Genomic DNA, 18,109 nt, shown 5'->3' on the forward strand with positions numbered 1-18,109 from the left:
TTAAAATTTGAGGGTGCCTTGGGCAGTCCACAAGTGTCTATTACATGTTCCAAATATTCTGTATGAACCTTCAGGCCAAATTCTTTTAAACGATGAAAGGTGGCATCTTAATGTCAAAGGTGTCCTTCTTCATTCCTTCCAGTCACAATAATGTAATCCAAATAACATTGGACCCTGAAAGTCCACTTAAGATCTGGTCCATTGCTCTTTAGAATACCATCCATCCATCCATTCCATCCATTATCCAACCCGCTATATCCTAACTACAGGGTCACGGGGGTCTGCTGGAGCCAATCCCAGCCAACACAGGGCACAAGGCAGGAACAAACCCCGGGTAGAGCGCCAGCCCACCACAGAGGCAATTAGGAGTCACAATACTTAATTCTTTAGATTTCGACTGAACATGCATTTAAAGATATGCCTGGGACAGGTCTATTTTGCAGAATTTCTGTCACCCACTGTTGTATTTTGTATATTTTGTATGTCTTTATCTGTAACTTAGGCAAGACAATGTAATATTTAGGACTGCGTCTCTTTGTAATTTTATGATAGGGTTTGGGTGGGAAGTGCCTCAAACCAGTTTGACAAGTGTTTCTCTGCTAAAGTCTCTCAGTTAACTCCCGCAGGAAAGCCAGGCTGTCTAACTGCCAAGCTTTCACTTAACATATGGTTTTGGGGGCAGGTGTAAGGTGTTCTATTCCCCCATTGGTCTGACGTATGGCTGTTTGGAACTGGCTTGTATCAGAAGCCTTTAAGTACCATGACGTCCTATTGGCTCTAGGGGTTGGACAAAGAATCTATAAATTTGCTTGCTTAACCTCACTCTCTCTCTTACCAAACTGATTAAAGGCCATCTCACACCATGAACTGAAAAGGACAACACAATGAAGAGCACAGCTTGGCAGCCATACTGAGACAGGCATGAGGCCTGTTCTGAAGAAAACTGACTACAAATGAACTAGAGACATTTTTAAGTAACTAACAAGTCTGTGTGCCACCTCAAACTACACATCACCATTTATCAAGTTGTATGGTTGCCAATATTCAAATGTACTTTGCATATTGTTATTATTTATGAACAGTATCAATAATACATTGTTTGTTTATAACTTAACTCCATGCTTGTCTTTTACTACACCTAATTGCCTGAGGTTATAAATGTAGAAGGGAAGGTGGGGAGAACGTATATGGTACATTACCTTATAAACAGTGGTAAGTCTGTGAGATTTGAGGCATTCTGACAAAGGCTACACATTAATAATACAAAATGGGAAAATAGAGTAATATATTACTCTACCAAGACAAAACACCCACCAAGGTCTGCAAATGGATCATCTATATGTGGAAGTGGGTACTGTTCTACAGACAACACAGGATTGATGGTCACCTTAAAGTCCCAGCATATTTGAACTGATCTATCTCTTTATCATCACAGGTACAATAGGAGTAGTCCATTCATTTATAATCACAAATTCCAGAACACCATAGTTAACTATGGAATTCAATTTAGCTTCAAACTATGGTTGAATAAGGCCTTCACAAATTTTGGTTTTGTGGTAAGTGTGACAGTTATGTACCAAAAAGCAACTCAGCAAGTCTACTAAGAACTATATCCAATTTTATTTCCCCTCTGAACAGCATATTCACATTTGGCCAATCCAATGTGATTTTATTTAACCATGATCTCCCCGATAATGATTAGTAAACTCCTTCCACTACATAAAGTGGTAATGTCGTTTTCTACCCAATCAGTGGAACAGTCACCTTTATCATGCCACTCACGTTGACAGGTTCACCAGTGTAAGTTTTTAGCACAATATAAGCTTCTTTAGTGGAAAGTGCCTGAGGAATTTATAGAATGTTTTATCTAACACAAAAGAAACAGTTGCCTCTGTGTCTACTTCCACGTGTACTTTTTGTCCTTCCAACAATTGTGATACCTGGTGTCTCTGTGAGCCACCTTCAAGACTCAAAATATTTAAAAACACTTCATTTTTAGATGTGTCATTTTACATTGTTGTTTCTAATTCTTGCGGTTGCATGAGAGAACATCTTTTTTCTTTGTCTAAGTGCTGACTTTTCGCTGTTATGTCTATAATTTCTCTGCATAGGTTTCTTGCATTTACATACTCTGTCGATCCTTATGCCCACAATTTCTGCAGTCCGGGGGCCTTATGTATAAATGGTGTGTACACACAAAAATGTTGCATAAGCCCATTTCCACACCCACTTGGAGATTTATAAAAAATAAGCTTGGCGTAAAGCCATGCATATTTTCATGGCAGCCTCATACCTTGCGTAAGCATTTTTCTGCTCGGTTTTGCAAATTGGAGGCACCCAGCGTCAAAGCAGTGCTACTGTTTCTGTGGTCTCCTCTTCTTTTTTACATTCACATCCATGAACCGGGCTTTATCAAATACACCAAAGTTAACTGCATATCATTTACCAATTTAAGGCACATGATTGTAATCATTCTGTAACAATATAATGGTGCACAGAATGGCCAAACTACTTCAAATATGATAGCTGCTTAAGCGTTGTTACTCTCAGTGCACCAAAGAGAGCATTTTAACCTGTTTATCATATTTGTGTGTGGTAACCCAGCCACAGGGGATGCACAAACCAATGTGGTTCTTTGTGCTGGTCCCAAGTCCGGATAAATGGGGAGGGTTTTGTCAGAAAGGGCATCCATTGTAAAATTTTGCCAGATCAATGTGCAGACAGCAATATATTGCATTATCATTGCATTTTTTTTTAATTTATAGAAAAATAAGTTATGGAAGATGTGCATATTGAATCTCATTTTACCATACAATGACAATAAAGGAATTCGGTTCAATAGAAGAAAGCATGTATATACAAATGATTATGACTGGCTTCTAAGTTGATTTAGATTTCCAAGAGCTATCCTCTTGGAGCTGTGTGCTGTTTGAATACTAGGATGCATATTTAATATCATTTTTATGATGAAATGCATTAAAGTATGTATATTGTGTGATGGTGCGGGTCGGCTCCATGATCCTAGTCCCTTCTGGGATCCTCTTGCCCTCGACATCATCGATAACATAACCAAATAGCCCAGGCAAATGAGGACAGACACGATTCAAGAATGTAAACGTAAAAGAATGTAGTTTAACGGGCCAGAAGGGAGTCTCCCACAATAAAGATGTGTTACCCATGTATACCCGCGTGTACCCATTTCTCTTTGAGCAGCATTTTTGAAATTGTCTTTAATGATGCTGTATCTTGTGTGACCAAACGCATCTCAGCTACAAAGCGCCACTAACTATCTTGATTTAAACAACAGACTATTTACAAAATATTTAGTGTGGTTTGTGATATCACATCTTAACTTGTTTCTGTAATACTTAGCGTTGATTGTATTTCTGACTGAACAGATTTTTCAAACCTTGTAATTGTGTTTTACTGAAAGTTAGTTTTTATTGTCATATTATAAAAACAAATAAAACTTAAAAAAGAACACTTTCTAAATATGACATATATTGGGACCCAAATTATGAAAATAGTGGAGTAAGCACAATACTTTACAAACAGATGTAAACAGTCAGTCAATTGAACCCACAATCCTGTGCTTTGCATTGAACCCTTCTTAGCTGATAGTAAACTCTAAAACTCTAAACCATTACCAGAGAACAATAACTACTCACTCTGGGTCAGCCACAAGACAGCCAGTGACTCCACTGAAGCCCAGGTTGTGGCCAGCTATTGCTGCAGCAGCCATAGTGTTGACATTGTTTGGAGCAAGTGGACAAAGATCCCGTACAGGACCACAGAAGAGAATCTTTCTACCAGGAACCCCTGTAGGAGGTAGCTGTGATGCTAGAGAGCCCACAAGTCTAAAACAGGAGGGATGCTTGGACATTGTAACCTTGAGAGCCTTGAGACATAGAAAGAAATAGAACAACATACAAAGAGAAATAAAATAATTAATGAAAAAATGAGAACAAGGGAAAAAAATGAAACTCTGTAATATTAAGTTTAAAACAAAAACAATCAGAAGTACTTGGTTTGGACATTTAAATATTCTGATTTCTGGCACCAGATTTCCTCAAGACTACTGTGAAAATGAATGAATATCACCATTAAGAGCAGATTACAAAACCTCAGCAACACATTTGCAGTCACATGTAGATATTCAACATACTTGTGTGTGTACAGTTTCATAAGATTTTTTCTGAACTGTGAGATGCATTCAACAAAACTCCCAGGTTGTTATGTTTAACTGTCATTACACTGTATTTGGTTCAAGGAAAACATTCTGTTTTATTTTCACAACACCTGACCAGGAATTTCATCTTTTTTTATTTTAATTTCCTAAAATATTAATTTTTACCAGCCCATAAACTGTTTACCTATCAAAATTGTGGTTTCTTCAGTCTTTTTAAACTCACAGTAAAATGTAATCAAATTAAGAAGAAGTCAGTTTTTGCAGTTAACTGAACGTTTTTCTGGATGAACAAATACGGCTCCACTGTAAGAAGTACCGTAGCTAGGTTATTTTGCACCTTAGGGCAAGCTTATGTTATGGTGTGCCAACCGACTGTTCAGTAGCTAACCCGTGAGCTTGTGTTTTTGCTCTTCCTTATGATCTGCGCACTAGGCATTCACCTTAATGGTGGCACCGACCCTAACTGTCAGATAACATGTCATTTGTATCTGGGCCTGTAAATTGTCTGAATAAAAAGGAAATAAATGTTAAGAGTTCTTCTGGTAAATTGCACGTAAGATGATTCAGATCTGCTTTTTTTGGATTATGTCATGTACTAAGTGATAAAAAGGTTCATGCAGTTCAATCCTTTTGTTGGAAACAGCTATTGTATAACCAATTAATATTTGATTTGCCTGCGTACATTAGCAGGACTGTATTTACCAAGCTGACATGGTAATAAGGAGACAAGCTTGATTGTCTGAAGTTCAAATTCAAGTCTGATGCGTACCTGATGAAAATTTGTGTTGAAAATGTACATACATCAGTTTTCAGTGAGTCATTTACATGGAATGGTTGTAGTGACTTAGACCACAATATACTTGTATTGTAACACAAACAGGCATTATATGGATGTAGAGGATAATAAACTTTAGCTTTCACAAAGTCATTATTTTATGCAATTTTACATGCTTGACTAGTCCTTCTTCAAACTGGAAAACTTTCTGCATGGCTATGGAAATTATGTTAACAAAGTTTACTTAACAATTGTTCTCTTGGAAGCTCACAGTAGACATGTGAGGGGATATACCAGTCATCTAAGATCCTGCTACATCCTGCTACATCAAATGGAGCAGTGGTAATGTGGTAATTGTGCTTTTATTCACTCTCTTAATCTGTTTTCTCTGCCTTTTTCTTGGTTGCTCATTTTGTCTCACTGTTTAAATCAAGAATGTTACCAATATCTTCATACATTTTTCACAGGTCCTCAGTTTGAATTTCTGCTAACTTCAAAATAGCACAAAAAACTTTCTGTGCTCATATCACTTAAACTTTATCTCCTATTTTTCAGGCTGTACAATTGATCACAGCAGGCAATAATCAAAGCAATTTCCAATCCTGGAAAGAAATGTTAGCCTCTTCTGGGGCCTCATGTATTAACGGTGCGTATGCACAAAAATGTTGCGTAAGCCCGTTTCCACGCTCAAATCGCGATGTATAAAATCTAAACTTGGCATAAAGCCACGCACATTTTCATGGTAGCTCCAACCCTGGCATACACAAGTTCTCCGCTTGGTTTTGCAAACTGGCGGCACCCAGCGTCAAAGCAGTGCTGCTGTTCCCGGGTGGTTTCCCTTTCTTTTTTACATCCACAATGCCGGCTTTATCAAATACACTGAAATTAACCGAATGCTGTTCATTAGTTTAAGGCATCTGATTGTAATTAACCTGTAACAATATAATGGTCCACGGAATGGCCAAACTATTCCGAATACCATAGCTGCTTTAATGTTGTTACTCTCACTGCACCTTCTTCTTCTACTTTCAGCTGCTCCCGTTAGGGATTGCCACAATGGATCATCTTTTTCCATATTACTCTCACTGCACCACTCAGAGCAGCTGAGCAGAAAGAGAATTACCTGTATACAGAATCAAGCACACGCTGCCTCAGCCATTCACTATTTGAACTGCTCTCATCCGACAAACGCTTCAGAGCCTTTCCTGTACGGACCTCGCGGTTCAGAAACAGTTTCATCCCAAGAACTATAAATGCACTCAATCAGTCCATCAAGTGCTCCTTGTTAGAACTGTTTGTACTTATCAGTACAATCACCTCACTGTAAACTGTTATAATATTGTACAACCTGAGCCACTTTATAAAGTGCGTATTTACATATGATGACGATATCATTTTTAAGATGAAATGCAGGAAAATATGTTTATTATATTATACAGATAAAATGTTAACATCATTTAAATAATTTATATTGTTAACAATTAAACATGTGAGGACACGGTGCCGCAGTGCTAGCGAGGAGCTGGCACTCCATTCACTGATTGTTCCTGCCTTGCGCTGTATTCTTGCTGGGGCTGACGCAACACTGGAAGGATAGATGGATAGAGTAATTAAACATGTACTGTGAAGATATTTCGCTGTTCCTTAAAAGTTTTGAAGAATCAGCGTTCTAAGCTTACAGATGGCTTCACGTGTATTACATAGCTGATTGTGTGGCGATTGGATTTTTGGAGAAAGAAAAGTAAGGACAGGAATTGGAGGTTAGTACGTTTGAAAGAGACAGTACTTCTGTGATAAATTATTTCATTGAAGGTCACGCACGGTGCAGCAAGCATCTTGCAGGAGGCAGGAACAATCACTGCGCCACCGTGTTCCCTTGTTTAATAACATGCTTTAACTCCTATCATCATGCAAATGATATCAGGTATACATCTCAGTATTTTAATTATTTAGAGAGCTATCACAAATGTAATGGTTTCTGTGTCCTGTTGGAGGAACAGAAAGCCCGTTTAAGAAACACGTAGTGATTCACACACATAGAGCACATAGAAGATCAAATACAAAACAAAGCATGTAACGTGCTACTTTAGTTGCGATGGGATTTGAGAAACTAGTAAATGAAATGATTTTAAGATGAAGTTTATGATGTTGTACTTTAATGACAAAATAAACTACGTAATTAGAGTGGACATTTCGCGACTAAAGTTGACATTTCGTGTTTTTTCCCCACTGTGTGCCTATTTTTTTTCTCTGTACCCTAATAAGCTTTCATATGACACTCAGACGGTGGGCTATGACTCACCTTTCCACGGTGACTTTGATATCTGACAACTTCTTTTTTATTTCTCTATTTTTTTATCTCTACAATTTTTAAAAATATTTTATAAAAGTCCTTTTTCTTTCAAAGACCCCAGAGTACCTTGGGGAAAAGATTTGTCACTTAATAATTCAGAAAAGGAGTGGAAGGCAGTCATGCACATAATACACTCTAGCTCCATATATGCAAAGCCTTCAATCATACAACTTAAAATATTTTTTCAAGTGCATTTATCTTATTTAAAACTTTTCAAAATGTTTCCAGGGTAAGGTTCAACTTGTGAATGTTGCAATTTAGCTCCATCCTCACTGGGCCACATGTTCTGTGAGTGCATCAAATTTTGGACAAAAATCTTTGCGTGCCTATCAAACAGCCTTGGTGTCACAATCACTCCTGTTCCATTAATAGCTGTTCTTGGGGTATATCCAGATGGGCTTAAAGTGGAGAAGGACAAACAAAGTGTAATTTCCTTTACTACACTACTAGCATGTAGACTTCCTGTATCTTACTCAACTGGAAGAATCCTACCCCACCACTTTTAAGTCAGTGGGTAACTGATGTTCTATACTACTTGAAACTGGAAAAATCTAATTCTCACTTATAGAATTTGATAAAAACTTTTTAAAATATGGCAGGGTCTAATCAATAAAATTTTAGAATAAGCTTCCATTTCAGGGAAAAGGATATCTTTTCTTTATTGTTCCTTTTATAAAGTAGCTTTGGTTGCTGGCTCTCCGCTCTTTCTCTTGGGTGGTGGTTGAACTTTGCTTTGTCAAGCTTGACTTGATTGTATGGAATGTCATCTACTTTTAATTAAAATCAAAAAAGAGAGAGAGAGAGTCAGAGTTCGCAAAAGAACACCTACCAGAACATAAGAAAAAAAAAGCAACACAAAACACAAGATAGTGATGGCAAATCTAAGTTGGCTTAATATGTGTATGTAGATGAGCTGGCATTTGTGTATACATTTTCCCGGATAGGTCTTATAGACCGCCCATCTTGTATGGATTAAAATAATGTTCAAAATAAATAAATGTGTGAATACCCGTATTTCCTAAGTGAAAGATACCAGCCAAATAAGAGTATATGTAAGTCCTTGATTTTTTGGCAAGCAGGTGACCTGAGGTTGCCCTTGACTCGGCTGCTTTCACATTTTTCCAGGGACTCTGCTCTCTGCGTCCTGGACACTTACACACTTATTGGCAGTGTACTGTATTGTTTTAAGTTTTTTTAATCTAATGTGACTGGACAACAGTCGACACATTTTTTCATGTTCATGTCAATGGTTCACAGTTTACACCTGCAATTAGCCTAACTACAGATGAGTGAGCGTGAATTTAGTGAGATGGCACCTTCAAGTGGAACTTCAGAAATCAAAAAAAAATTTTGTTATTTCATTAATGAAACACTCCTTCATAAATTGTTCACTTGAAGAAAAAAAAGAAGATAAAGGAGACTGGACTGGACCAACCTGACTTAAGATTTCAACAACAGGCAAGTGATTGAGGATGAGCTTACACTTTTTCCTGCTATTGTTAATGCAAACGAAGTTGGCTAATTGAATGTGGTATAAGTAATGCCTTTTTATGCTTTCCCTGTTTACTGTTTCAAAGTGTCAGAACCGAAGCATTGTGGACAATGACTAGGTTTGAAACCTAAAACATCTTTCTAAAAAATGCAAGTGGCAAGAAAGTAACCACAGTTATCTAGGCCAGTGTTTTTCAACCAGTGTACCATTTTGCAGTGCTGCACAGTGAGAGCTACTTAAGTGTGTCATGGAAATAATAGTCCAGTGCACTTCAGTCTGAAACCGAAAGGGTCAACCTCCACATGTGGTCAAGACCTGTCTGAGGAAGACAGGACTACCTGGAGAAGCTGACATAAAAGCAGTTCCGTGATTGCTATGTTGCAGACGTGTCTCCAGGCAACTAGAGTCCATCTGCCCTGGGTGTGTGGTCACTAGTGAGTCTCTCAGGACCAGTGGAGAGTGGGCATATGAGTTGTCTCTGAGGCAGAGAGGGGCAGACAAAGGGACGAAGCAGGTTGGAGATGCCACCAAAGTGCTCACTAAGACTTGTGTCTATGAATCCTGATCTCGGTGTTGCCTTTTTACTGGCTTCTCCAGTAGAGATTTTTTAATTTTATTTATAAGAGGCAACAGGTAAAGCCAAGCTAAGTTAGATTGATGTTTTGTGTCATTTGCTTATAGTCCAGTGTGCATATACTTGTATATAACCATCATTTAGTGTTACTTTTCCTAAATCTATTGCAATATCCACTCATTCCATCACTCTCACTGCCATTATAATCAGGTTTATTTATTTTATTTTTTTTTGTCTGCATCTTTTATGGTGGCGCAGTGGTAGTGCTGCTGCCTGACAGTTAGGAGATCCAGGTTTACTTCCCGAGTCCTCCCTGCGTGGAGTTTGCATGTTCTCCCTGTGTCTGCGTGGGTTTCCTCCGGGTGCTATGGTTTCCTCCCACAGTCCAAAGACATGCAGGTTAGGTGCATTGGCGATCCTACATTGTCCCTAGTGTGGGTGTGTGTGCGCACCCTGCGGTGGGCTGGTGCCCTGCACGGGGTTTGTTTCCTGCCTTGCACCCTCTGTTGGCTGGGATTGGTTCCAGCAGACACCCATGATCCTGTAGTTAGGATATAGCACATTGGATAATGGATGGATGGATCTTTTATGGCAGATAAAGGTTCTGTTTGTATTTTTTAATAATGGAGAACCCATATCTAACATTTAATTTTACTTTCACATTCTTTTTCTTAAGGTTATATTTAATTCACATCTTGCTGTTATTGTTTACTATATTTTGTTTTGTGGAAATATTGTTTACAGCCGCTGTGTTGCTGCTATCCAGGGATTGCCAGGAGTGTGTGGCAAGTGACATCATCAGCATAACTGCACAATGCTGGGAACTTCGTGGTTATTTAAGATTGTGTATGGAAACAAGAAATGCTGTTATGTGTAATTTTTGTTTCCAATTTCCTGATAAAGAGTTGAATTAATTCTCTGGATTCTGACTATACTTTTTTATTATGATTTTTGGTTTTGTCATACGATAGGATTGTCCTCTGGTTACAAACAGTGTTTCTGATACTGTATATCACCACAATATGAATGTTCATCCTAGACTGATCTTGAGATTTCAGTGGCAGCTTTGATTATTCTAAGGTACATGTTGCTAGTCCTATGCTTCAATCTCCAAACTGGTGGACAGCCAGTTTGTAGCTGGGATCCCGCCCATTCTCCTAGCTGGGCTGCCTTCATTACTACTTAAGACTACCATCTTCCCATGGTAGACATACCACCAGATGTCAGTTGTCAGAGCCTCATTAGTTTAAGGAATGTGGGATACCATATAAGACGCTGAGCTAGGAGAGGCTGTGTATTGCATTTCACTAATTTGGTATTGCACAGCTCTTACACATGAAAAATAAAAACGTTACATATAGTCACACAATAGTGAGGACTGAAACTTAAAATTACACCTTGTTAAAATGACTTAGGAGTCATAATGAATTGTTCAAGGTCTATGACCATACAGTATAATTTTCAGAGTGATTAACCTCCTTATGTTTAATATCAGAAGAACAAGCCAAAAATGTTTAATTCTTTTTAACAAAAAGATGTTATTATGTGTAACAGAAACATGTAAATGTTAACACATCAGCATAAATATAGTAGGAAAGGCATCTCTAGTGTCCACTACTGTACTAATGCAGATTTAGAACTCATCCTTCATGTCACCAATGTACAGCCTGATGTCACAGTTGGGACAGTAAATGCATGTTTTTTGTGCACTAATCTTATACAGTAGTATTTTTTTTGTGTTGCTCACACATGTAAGGGTTAGGGTTAGTGCCAGATCTGCACAGAGCAACATTCCAATTGTGTTATTGTAGGCTACCACAATTCAAGGCTTAGTGACTTCCCCATTTCCCCTGACATGAACATTGACATTTGCTGCATTATGAACAGTGCTAACGTCTTTCTTGTTCTTCTGCTTGACCGCAGTCATTTTGCATTTTTTGACACAAAGCTACTTCCACCATAGTGAACCTTCATGGGAAAGAAAATTACCTGGCATATCACTTGGTATTACCATCTGTGTCAACGTTTATTAATTCACATTGTCATAACTATCACTTGATTCAAGAAATGGTTCTGTTACAGTTTGTTCTAAAACTGCCTTTACAGTTTTACAGCTTTCATTTGTATGCCATTGTGTTTTCTTATTGAAGGCTCTGCCCCACTCATAATTATTCAAGAGATACCACAGAGTGGCAAAATACATAGAAAAATTCATGATTTTTTTGCTGTATGATGTTATTTTATCCACAAGATGGCAGTAGAATACTGTCCTGAGCGTTATTCTGGTTTAATGCTCCATATCTCATCAGTATCAGTTAACACAGGGTAAACACCAAGGAGGTCAATGACTTCTTATCATATCTGTCCTTCTGTCCGCACAAAACTACTTGTGTCCCACATATTCTTTAAGGACATTAATTGGGAAAGCTACATTTTTATTGAAATTTCTCAAATTAAATGTGCTATAAAATATTTTTTTAATTTAAAAAGCTCCCATCTATAAATTTTCAAAATGACCTATTTAAAAAAGAAAAATATTCTGTGCAACCTTAATTACAAATTAATTAACTCCTTCAGATTTACCTTGTGGGAGGTTATTCCAAACTGTGTATGTTCCTGATCAAGTGATTAAAATACCAGCAGAGTCATGCACAGTCAAGAATTTATTGTCATGTCAGATGCTTGCACATGTGCGGGTGAATTTCAATGTACATTTTAAATAACCATCGGGTACGTTTTAAAGTAAGACTCAATGTTTTATAAATAATTAATAAATGGTCAGTATATATATATATATATATATATATATATATATATATATATATATATATATATATATATATATATATATATATTTATATATCTTCTTGGGCCAAGGTGTCTGCATGGATACCTAGAGGGCAGGCTGGGATTTGCAAATCCTGCATTGTTCTACAGTTGCTGCAAGGGGGAGCTGCAGGCACAGATTGTCCCCACTTTAAGGAACTTCCACCTGATACAAAAGTACATCCAAACTGTGGTGCAGTAACGCCATAAGTGCTCCTGGGTCTGGCATAAAGGAAGCCACTCGACCTCATCCAGGTGAGTTGGAGTAAGGAGAGGAACTGGAAAACACTCATCTATCTTGAGGAGTGGAAGGAAGGAAGGAAGATTTTTTTTTTTAAATTTTAAATTGAACTTTATTAAGAAACAAAGAATAGGAGGAATTGTGCCAGTGCTGTGTTTGTACATTACCTGTGAAGGTGTTTGTTAACACTAGAATTACCAGAGTCTACGAAAAAACTCGTAGATCCGGCCCACCTCTCTTTTGTCTTCTAAATATGCCGATTAAGAGGAGCAGCGAGCAGCCGGCTATTCCATCCCCCACCATTGCAGAACGTTCACTAAGTTTTCCCAGCTCACGCCTTGTTTTATTATCTGGGAGTGACTGAACTGCTGGAGTTTTAGAATGGAAATAATAGATCACTATTTGGAATACATGCATTTCATGCGTGTTCCGTTTCTACAGTAATCTGTGTAAACACATTGCTAAAACAGAAACTTTTTCATATTTTAGTAATAAATGTTACAAAATGTAGGCATAAACTGTAGAATCTGTGAAGCCTGAAGTCCAAACATCAAATAAACACTTTCACAAAAGGTTCAAGGGTGATCCAACAGCTTCCGTGGCTTAACGTTATGGTTTGCTGACTTGGGGCACAGCAGCCCTGTCGTGCTACAGAGACGTGAGTTCAATTCCCAGCTTTGAAGAAAGTGGTTTTTTTTTTCCTCAAACGGACATTGAATTTATAAATTGGTATGCACTGTAAATCGTTAAGTTTAAAATGTCAATCGCGGTTATTTCTGTTGATTAATTCATGCTTTTTTACTTAGAGTCAGAACAGGAGCTTTTTCTGCTTATTCAGCTTCTGATCTGACTCAAACAGTGCCAGTATAACTTCACACCCAATCTGACGCTGTTCGTTTTCAAATAATATTGCATTACTTCGACGATGTTTTCTCATTGGTACTATTCGCGTCATAAAATGATTTCTTCAAAACGTCACATATATTTGTCTCTTTCTTTTTTTAAAATGTGCATTGTAGCACTCAGCAACTGGCCACCTGCATGTTCTTGTGCACAATGAATAAGACAGCGCTATATGCAATCATCAGATTCAAATGTTAACAGTTATATAGCACAGAATGGAAATCAGCAGTTCTTAGCATTGCACCACGCATGTAAACTGCATGTATTAAACCTACTGTAACTTGCTTTCTTTTTTCTTCGGTTATAGTCTTGAATAAAAGTGCACTTGTTTTGTTATACTTTTACATCAACATATGTTCCTGTGTTTGAGCTACATGGGCATGCTCAAAAAATACACGTATAATACCACGAAAAGTGCATGCAGACACTTCAGTTTGCAAGCATTGGTACGACAATGCAGTCACAAGTACACTGCAGAGCTTTAGCACGTCTTTATGTGAAAACAGCATCAGATGGGGAGTGTCTGATGATTGCATATAGCACTGAAGTTACTGCTCTTTACTATGCTTTCCACTGCATGTCCTGGAGTACAAAAGAAACAGCATACAGCAACGTGTGGGGACTGGCAATATTGGGGGAAAAAAACACATGGTCGTATGTATCGTGATACACTGCAGAGCTATAGAGTGTCTTTATGTGAAAACAGCAGTGTCAGGTGGGGGGCGGTAGGGAAGGATCCTGAACGCGACTGAGACAATGAAAAGTGAATTGAAAAAAAAAATAAAGCTAACCTTTACAAATATCATAAATTACACCAGCTGTTACAGACTGAAATCAAATGTATCTTTTTATTCCAAAATAGTGAAAATAAGAACACTTCTCAAAATGGAGTTGCTCAGGATCGAACACATGACCTTCGGATTCCCAGTCAGCGATTGATACTGTTGCGCCACAGAAGCAGTGATAGCTAATGTGTGTCAATGTCGCACACTAAGGTGGCTTTTTTTGGCGGTGGCTTTTTTTTTTTGTACCTTTTGTGAAAGTGTTTCTTTGATATTTGGACTTCAGGCTTCATACATTATATAGTTTATGCCTACATTTTGTCATTTGCTACTAGAATATTGTAAAACGTTTCTGCTTTAACAATGTGTTTACACAGATTACTGTAGAAATGCAACACATATGAAATGCGTGTGTTCCAAATAACAATCTATTATTTCTACTCTAAAACTCCACTTCACTCCCAGATAATCAATCAAGGCATGAGCTGGGAAAAGCTCATTTACGTTCTAAGTCGTTGGGGAGATGGAATAGCCGGCTGCTGGCAGCTTGTCTTTATCAGTACATTTAGATGACAAAAGACGCTAGCGGAGAGGTGAGAACAGTTTTAAGAAACGATTTAAGGTGGGCCGGATCTACGAGTTTTTTCGTAGGCTCTGGTAATTCTAGTGTTAAAATAAATTTGGATTTGAACCGGGACTTGTGTTGGAGGGTTTGGGGGATCAGTAGTGCCAACTACAGGTATATATTGTCACACACGTGCGCATGGGAGGCAGCTAGAGGGCTTAAATAATAGTAATACCACACCAGACCAGGAGCTGCACTAACTCTTTCTCTCTGTCTTCTGCAGACTATCTTCGGGAAATCCCACTAGGTGCCAGCACTTTTGATGATGTCACTTCCGATACTGGTGCCACTGATGAAGTCACTCCGGTTCCAAAGATGCCACTTCCGGTTCCAGTGTTCTTGATGATGCCACTTCCAGTTCCAGTGGCATCACTTCCGGTTCAGGTCCAGATGACATCATTTCCTGTCATGACCTTTAAAACCAGCATTTTACTCAACCTAAGTCAGTTCTGTTTTGAACATTGTACCATGCACAACTCATAGAAAAAATACCAATTTTGCAGCCAGGGATATTATACGGGTGGCTGCCCTAAACCTTTGATGTTTCCTGTGTCTTATTGTGACAATATATAGTGCTAAAAGGAATGAATAGGTTTCCCAACTGGGATGGAGGGTCATTTCTTGCCTGGCCAGGATGCCATAATGGATGCACAGTGAGACTGGAGACCCAGCCTGACCAGGACATCCTGCAATCTTAATCCTGGTTAGGAACAAAGAATATTGGATGGACTTGGGGAAGGTAGATGCCAGGAACAGTTAATTTCCTCACAGCACAGGTTGTAGTGTTCCTCTGAGCTGAACCCAATTAGGACATCTGCAGTGAGTGGAAGGGGAGAAAGAATATTAATTTGTTTTGTAATTGTGGCCTTCTTGATTATGCACACTTGGTGAGATATTTTGGTGTAATAAAAATTCTTTATTTGAGCCTAAGACTGTACTGGGTTAAATTGTGTTTGAGGTGTGGGGGTCAGTGGTGCCCCCTTCTGGTTGCAATATTTACTCACACAAAGTGTCTTGTTATACCTTAGCCACTTAGTTCTAAACTTGAAATGAAGCATTAATATAAATAATGAAAGATTCAATCTACCCTGTATAACTTGGAATGTTCTTAATGATACGGTATCTCTGTGTTACAGTATAAAAGCCCTTAGATTAAAATTAGACAGCTAGAAAGAAACATGAACTGTTAGACAGATAGGTAATAAGGGCATATAGTTTTCTCATCATTATGTATGTTATAGTATAGATCCTAATGTATTTAGTATTCTTGGTATGTGATAACAAATAGAAATCTTAAGAAATGTAACCTAGATACTTACCATAAACAAGACGTTTCCTTTTTTGCATTCATTATCAACCTTTTTCCTTATTTTTTGTGTGAACTGTTTGCTTTGAATTCAATAAAATCTTTGAAACAAAGACACTTTGGCTGTGGTGTTTTTTATTTATAGTGAGTCATACTAGTGCTGGAATGCCTTTCTGATACCTGCATTTGAACAATTTGGAAATTCTTAGTAAAGGCAGATACACTTATTTTGTATTTAGTTTCAGGACTGATTTAATACCAAGTAGTTAGTTCTCTTACCTTAAGTGTTCCCGTATCAGCCATTTTCTGAATATCTTCTCCTCCCCAGAAAGCTCCAGTTGGAACATAAAGTGTATGTTCATAGTTAAATGCAGTATTCCGTAAAGTAATTTCTAGCTTGGAATCTGCCAAAGCTGTTGGGGACCCAATCTGTAAAAGTAGTAGAGAAGGAAGTAGGTACGTTAAAAGTGCATCCACCCATCAATTTTCTAACCCAGTAATCCAGTTCAGTGTTTCATATTTATAAAATAAACTGGATTAAACATTAATCAAATCTAAAGTTGTACCATAAAATCTGCATGCCTCAAGAACAACTCTCCATAGTCTTGCGCAATCTGAGGGTGAGACACTTCTACAATCAAATGAGCCTTCCTATAAAAAAATATAAAATATCAGATGGAAAGAAAATTATAAAATACACCCATTTTCTCAATTTTATTTAACTATTGTATTATTTGCTGCAACTTTATTAACATGACATGTCAGGAGGACAAATAGAGCAGTTATAAGATATTGTGAAACTTACATGCCTTTTAGTATGTAACTACATGAGTTTATTTATTCTGCCATTACTGCTTCTTCTTGGACCTCAGACTATCATTGTAAGTCAAACTATCATTGTAAGTACTCATCATAGGCTAATAACATTCTTCTGGGGTTTTTCAGAAATTTGTTTCAGTTACATCTATACTAATAAAAGGCAAAGCCCTCACTGACTCACTGACTGACTGACTGACTGACTCACTCATCACTAATTCTCCAACTTCCCGTGTAGGTAGAAGGCTGAAATTTGGCAGGCTCATTCCTTACAGCTTACTTACAAAAGTTAGGCAGGTTTCATTTCGAAATTCTACGCGTAATGGTCATAACTGGAACCTGTTTTTTGTCCATATACTCTAATGGAGGAGGCGGAGTCACGTATCGCGTCATCACATATTACGCCTCCTACGTAATCACGTGAACTGAAAAAGAGGAAGAGATTTACAGCACGAGTCAAACGCGGGAATGAAGGTAAATGACGTTAATTGTTGAGTGTCTTTTAATACTGTGTAATTGTTGACTGTCTTTTAATATTGTGTAAGCATACATATTAGCACATGTGCAATTAAACGTGTGCATTTACGGGGTGATTTCTCAGGCTTAAAAGCTCGCCTTTTATTAAAAAGGTAAATGCAAACTCTTTTCATTCTGAAGGGCACAAACCACGTTAGATTTCAGCCGTTAAACGCGCAAAAATGTCGGTACACCAGATAAATAAGCGCAACATATTATCAGTTGTATTGTATGCTTACAATACATATAGAAATGTGTTAATCGTTAACTAATATTATGGGATAGTGTTTTTTGACTCGCGCCTTGATTTAAACGATTGCATGTCTTGGTGGGTTTGCGTAGCTTATTGTCAATATCTTTACACCTCTTTTTAAGACTTAATTTAAAAAGGTTTTCTTTTCTTCTTAATTAAAATTTAAAAGCAATACTTCACCACTGCGAAGCCCCTCTAGTGCTGACGTCCGAGGTTCGATTACCGTAAGCGAGTGCAGTGAGTGTGTACGCCTGATGAGCCAAGAATAAGGGGGAAACACGTGTCGCGTACTCTTTGCATTATTTGACAGTAAACTATTTTCAACCATTCTATGATCTGCTTCTCACAAATGAAGGCACCGTGGCTGATGTTAGCTGACTTGCTGGCCAACCATAAGCGTTACCTGGTAGGTAACCACCCACTCACTTCACTCCCTTATGGGAATTGAACCTCGGACA

The 18,109-nt window shown here is 38.0% G+C and overlaps 1 protein-coding gene across 1 annotated transcript in view; it reads right to left on the bottom strand.

Moving 5' to 3' along the window:
• aspdh (aspartate dehydrogenase domain containing) overlaps nt 1-18,109 on the bottom strand; it is a 53,112-nt gene that overhangs the window by 13,519 nt on the left and 21,484 nt on the right. The window contains exons 4-6 of the mRNA XM_028813627.2: nt 16,633-16,717; nt 16,346-16,495; nt 3,669-3,898 (exon numbers count right to left, since the gene is read on the bottom strand). Of these exons, the coding sequence (XP_028669460.2) occupies nt 3,669-3,898; nt 16,346-16,495; nt 16,633-16,717 (465 nt within the window). The remainder of the gene's footprint in view (nt 1-3,668; nt 3,899-16,345; nt 16,496-16,632; nt 16,718-18,109) is intronic.

This window comes from Erpetoichthys calabaricus, chromosome 11, assembly GCF_900747795.2.
Source record: "Erpetoichthys calabaricus chromosome 11, fErpCal1.3, whole genome shotgun sequence".
Classification (NCBI taxonomy): Eukaryota; Metazoa; Chordata; class Cladistia; order Polypteriformes; family Polypteridae; genus Erpetoichthys; species Erpetoichthys calabaricus.